This window comes from Thunnus albacares, chromosome 10 (assembly GCF_914725855.1).
Source record: "Thunnus albacares chromosome 10, fThuAlb1.1, whole genome shotgun sequence".
Classification (NCBI taxonomy): Eukaryota; Metazoa; Chordata; class Actinopteri; order Scombriformes; family Scombridae; genus Thunnus; species Thunnus albacares.
Window position 1 is genome coordinate 15113338 of NC_058115.1, and position 5805 is coordinate 15119142.

Genomic DNA, 5805 nt, shown 5'->3' on the forward strand with positions numbered 1-5805 from the left:
AAACCACCAAATATCTACCAAAGAAGAAATCCTCCTCTGTTGTTCCAGGAACTAAACAGTGGCCAATGTTAATAAAGATGAACTGATGCATTTAGGAAATTAATAATAAATACAAAATGAATACATAAATAGAAGTTCAAGTACTTAACACAATTCACATATTCTCATGTTTAGTAGAAAATGTATTATTGTTGTTGGTAGAAGAGGAAGTAGTAATCGTATTCACAAAGAATCTAAGTATCTAATAATAAGTAAGTAAGTAAAAAATTACATACAAGACCCCAGGAAGAGTAGTTGTTGCCAAAGTTACAACTAATGGGGATCCAAATAAACAATAAAGTATAATACATTTCAGTATTAGTAAGCCTTTGTTTATGAATTCATTGACTAGACCATGTTAGAATTTATATAATTTCAACTATATTTATACAGGGTACAGGGTTAGCTGAGCATATACATGGTATTTTATACTTACACCCTGTTAAGAATTAAATGAATTATCACAAACAATATAATACTATACAATACAAGTTAGGATGAAATCCTGACCATGAACAAACTCGCACTCCTTTCACTATTGTCTGCCTCTATCAACAAGTGATGGTGTTTTATTCTGACCAATCAGATAGCTCTCACAGCTTCACTGAGCCGTCCCACAGCCTTTTTAAGAGAGGGACTTTCCACAACCCTTCACCTTTCTCAGGAACCTGTCTGGTATTTCTTCCCCATTTGAAAGGAAATTTATCTACTCGACCTCCCAGATTTTCTCCAGTTTGTTCCATTGAAGAAGCCGAGAAAAACTTCCAAGACAGATGGCCCACCAAGAAGATGCTCCCCTGGCCAGAGGAAGCCTGGCAGGCAGTGAAGAGGTCCTTGTTACCTCTGCAGTACCCAGAGGGTGAGAGGATCATATCATAAATTAACTTATATATTTTTTTACTTATGATAACAGCTGTTTGCATAGTAGTAGCTCCAGTGTAATATTTGCTAATAAAGTGCATGTCCGTCTATGTAGAGCTGAATTAAAATGAGCAATGAATCACATTTAAAAGTAGAAAGCTAATAACATACAGCAATATCAATTTAAAACTCAACAGAATATTGATTTTGGTTATATTATCCCTAAATATGATTATATCTGGTTCAGATTTTTTATACTTTTTCAGATCGGTTCAGTATTTAGTTGATAAAATAATAAGTTTGTGTAGTTGTTGTATTACAACTATATTTAAAATAATTCAAAATATTATTTATCTTAATACATTTTTAAGCATCTTCAATAACCTCTGTCCTTTGCACCAAGAGTTGGCTGGAAGTTCTCTGCCTAGTAACTGGTGATGCTGTCATTGCTATTGGCTATTTTCATAATTTACGACAGAAAAAAGAAAACAAACATATATAGTATGAAATAAGATATATTGTGAGCTAGAAATGCATATGATATATTGTTGTTATAACTTCACAGTATCTCCAATGTATGAAACATATTTTTGTGTTAGATGTGAGGAATAAAGAAATCTTCCTGTTTCCCCTCAAAACTCAGACTTTAGTGCTGTAATATATGTATTTAATCTTGAAAATTTACTTTTTAAGATAAACTTAAGATCAGATAAACCAACATCTTAATAAAAACACACTTGATGAGATATGAGGACGATTGTTTACATGCAGTACTTGGAAATATTTATAAGTCTCTGGGTTGTTTCACTTTTTCAAATTTCACTTTTCATTAATGTGAAATAAGTGAAAGTACAGTTGTTGAGGCCTTGCACCTTTTTTTAAAGAAGAAAATAACAGAATACGTGTTTATACATCTTACACAGGCTCTAAATATTTACTGGATGCGTACTTCCTCATAATACCAGGAGACAGTGTCTGCCTAGTAACTAGTGATCAATAGAATGTGTTCACATTCTATTGGCTGATATTGAGCAGCAGAGAAAAAAAAAGAATTTATTATATATTTATGTCCCAGGCCTTTTATTACTTTAGGTAACATTATGGCAACTTCAAAGTCAATTTGTGTGGATTTTATATTCTTTAGAAAATGAATAATACCATGACTTTAGGTCTACTCATGAGGCTTTTCTGTCTGCCAGGCTGTCAAAAACAAATGGCCCATACTTTGACAAATTGCCCTTTAGGAACTCCCCTCCAAGTCACTTTAATACATCGGACTCTTTCTGTAAAATCCCACTTTTAGTTTCTCTAAACTTGGCTGTGTGTTTTTCAAGTGACATATATTTTTCTTTTTCTCTCCCTCTCAGAAGCTCCAACAGTCGTGCCTTGAAGGTGGCAGGCCTGACAACCTTGGCATGTCTGCTGCTGGCCAGCCAGGTCTTTACTGCCTACATGATGTTTAACCAGGGGCAGCAGATCCACTCGCTGCAGAAGAACTCTGAGAGAATGGGCAAACAGCTGACCCGCTCATCCAAGGGTAATAAGGGAGCATTAAAGTCCTTATGATCAGAAAGGGTGGTCCAAGAAGGGATGCGTCATTAATGAGAAATAGCCTTCATCTGATAGGACGAGGAGGAGGAGGAGCAGGAGCAGGATGTAAGAATGAAAAAGTGGACAGGGAAGTGAGTTTGCTTTCAGGAACAGAAACAGACAACTAGGAAGTGAAAGTTGCTTGTGATTCATTGGGGGCAGAAAATATTTTTAAGCACTTTTAGTTTTCAGTAAAAACAAAAAACTAATTCCCAGAAATGTATTCACACTGTTCCATTGTAATTTTTTAGGTTTTAAAATTGAATCTTTTTTAAATACTTTTAATCAGTTTGATTTTTAAAGTGATGAAATTCCTAGGCTAATTATCAGTTCTCCCTTTTTCCTAGCTGCGGCTCCAATGAAGATGCACATGCCCATGAACAGCCTCCCTCTGCTGATGGACTTCACTACGGATGAGGACTCCAAGACTTCCAAGACTCCCCTGACAGTAAGTTTACACCTCCCTCCTAGAAAAAACTCAATGTAACTGTGTCTAAGTGGCAGCAACAAACTCATTTATAGTGTATAATCAATGGCATCTGCTTGAATCTGAAAGTATACATCTCGTACAGAATTATTGTTTTAGTTACATGTAATTATAATTCCCCTCTGTTCTCTCCCACCAGAAACTGCAGGACATTGCTATCGTTAATGTGGAGAAACAGCTGAAGGATCTCCTGCAGGTATGTTGCTCTCACTATCATGTTTGTCCTCACATCGCTGATGTTGTGTCGCTAAGTTCCGTCTTGTTTTGCGCAGGTCTCCGAGCTGCCACATGTCAACGAGACCTTCCTGGTCAACCTTCAGAGCGTGGAGAAGCAGATGAACGAGAGCGAGTGGAAGGTGAAGCCTCTCACACGCTCAAATAGAAACTAATAAAACTAAAATAGAGATGAATACATTTAAATGATCTTGTTATTGACGGTTTCTAAACATTTTGTACCCTGCAGAGCTTTGAGTCCTGGATGCGCTACTGGCTGCTCTTCCAGATGGCCCAGCAGACACCTGCACCCCCCACAGCTCAGCCAGGTTACTGCAAACTTCTCTCCAGTGCTCCTTTATATTTTAGCATTTAGTTGATGTTCTGTTTTCCTACATTTCTAGTAGCCAGAAGCAGGAGGTTTAAGGTTTCTGTAATATATTACTGTGATGATATTAATGTTATACAGACATCCTGAGCAAGGACGGAGTGTGGAGCTTAGGAGTTTTCAATATGTGTACAGATGGCTTGTTTAAGATTGCCATCATTTTTATAATTTCAGTGCAAAAAGGTTAATAACGGCATACCAGATGATATCTTGGTACTGTCACAGAGTATTTAGAAGTTATTATAGGAGAGGCTCTTACATCTTGTAAAAGGTAAAACCACCTTTCTTATCGCAAGTGTCCGTTCCTCTCTACTGCTCATGGGTAAACTTCAGCCAGTTTTACAAACAGAGATTTAACCTAGTGTGAAATTTTATTTCTGCACTTACCTCCAAGGACAACTATTGTTAGCTCTGTGCTACACTCAGTGGTAATTAAAACCAAACAAGCCTTTAATATTCTCCTTCTTATTATTTCCATCCCTCAGTCTCTACCATCAAGACCAAATGCCAGCTGGAGGCAGCACCAGGTGGCGCCAAGATCGGCTCCTACAAGCCTCAGTGTGACGAGCAGGGCCGCTACAAGCCCATGCAGTGCTGGCACGCCACCGGCTACTGCTGGTGTGTGGACGAGAGCGGCACACCCATTGAGGGCACCACCATGCGCGGCCGCCCTGACTGTCAGAGAGGTAGAGGGCACAGATTTCAAGACTTTTGATCCAACGTGGGTCTGAAGCTTTTCATGTGAGGCCTTTGTGAATGATGAAAGAAACTGAATCGCCTCCTTTTTCTGTTCATTTTAGGCGCCACTCCTCGTCGCATGTTGTTTGCACCCAGGATGATGCAGAAGACCATGAACTTTGAGGGTGAGTGCATAAAATTAAGTATTTTAGTGGATTCATAGATTACAAACATTTTGAAAAGACTGAATGTTTGGTTGCTACACATCATCACTCACTGTGTTTTTTTTTTTCTTTTTTCCAGATCAGTGAATCCAATGAAGCAAAGTGTGTCTCTTTTCAATGAGTGATCGTCGCAGGCAGAAATAATCATCATTTTAAGCTAACTGCTGACTCTCATACAGTAAATGAGCTTTCCTGATCAGTCTTTTACGTAATCTCTTGATTTTAACGTTTTTACCAGGTGTCTGAAATCAAAACAATAGAGGCCTGTTACAGTTAACTGCTTTTTATCAGATAGGCTTACTTTGGGGGTGTTCTCATTGACCATTTAACTTTTGACCATTGATATAATCTACAATGTACTGTTTGTGAGTAATATTGCTGTTTGCTTCTGAAGAATGCTTCATGTATCAAAAAAAAAAAAGATTTTTTCACTTTGCCCCAGTAGTATTTAGTAGTAGTGCTTTAGTAGTGGAGATAGTTTTAGTTTTACTTGATGATACAAAGGAGGGGAGTGGACGTTTGCTTGTGGTGCAGACAGCATTAAAAACTACATTTAAAAAAATGTGAACAGCCAAAACTCTTTCCAGAAACAGTGTCCCCTGTTACTCTGATAATCCACACACCATACCATGGACAGATTTCTTCTATGGACAGCAGTTCTGATGAAAACTGTCCACAGTGAGGTCTGTGGACTACTCAGAGTAATGGGGATGCTGTTTCTGGAAAGAGTTGTTGCTGTTTAATTTTTTATTGCTGTGAGTGTTACGAACTTCTGCTGACCAAATAAAGCCAAAATTATCTGCATGGCTAGACACCATGAGAGTTTAATGAGAAAATACGTTTGTGCATTTTGAGTGAACACATCCTTTAAAGGATGTGCTAGGAGGAAGTAATTTTTCTATGAAGGTGTTGAGAAGGTGAAATAAAGTTTTCCTAACAACACTGTTTGCATTGTTATACATGATAAACTGAGATCATGGTCATTTGAGATGATATAATTGTGGAATTTAAAAGCTAAATAAGGCCTTAATAAACTTTAACCTGATTAGATGCAGTGATGCTGCTCACTTTTCCTGCATTTTCTGGCATCTGTTTCAGTTTTCATTGAAGATACAGATTCATTCACTTCTACATTCAAGACATTTCCAGTTCAAAAACCTTAACAAGTAGCAGTTTTCATATATTATAAATTGAATTATCCTTTAGTACTTGCATTCTTAAGTCACATCCTTCTCCTCTATACATGAATTTACAGCCACCAATCTCTCCCTCCTTCTCATACATATTCATAGATCATCATTAAGGAAAGACAAAACAGTCACAAA

The 5805-nt window shown here is 37.5% G+C and overlaps 1 protein-coding gene across 1 annotated transcript; it reads left to right on the forward strand.

The window, feature by feature from the left end:
- Positions 1-673: 673 nt before the first annotated feature.
- Positions 674-5534, forward strand: cd74a (CD74 molecule, major histocompatibility complex, class II invariant chain a). The gene is made up of 9 exons (XM_044363714.1): positions 674-898; positions 2268-2437; positions 2838-2938; positions 3117-3173; positions 3250-3333; positions 3441-3519; positions 4064-4264; positions 4379-4441; positions 4560-5534. Exons 1-9 carry the CDS (start codon positions 813-815, stop codon positions 4565-4567), a joined length of 849 nt encoding a protein of 282 aa, XP_044219649.1. The 5' UTR covers positions 674-812; the 3' UTR covers positions 4568-5534.
- The last annotated feature ends 271 nt before the right edge of the window (positions 5535-5805 follow it).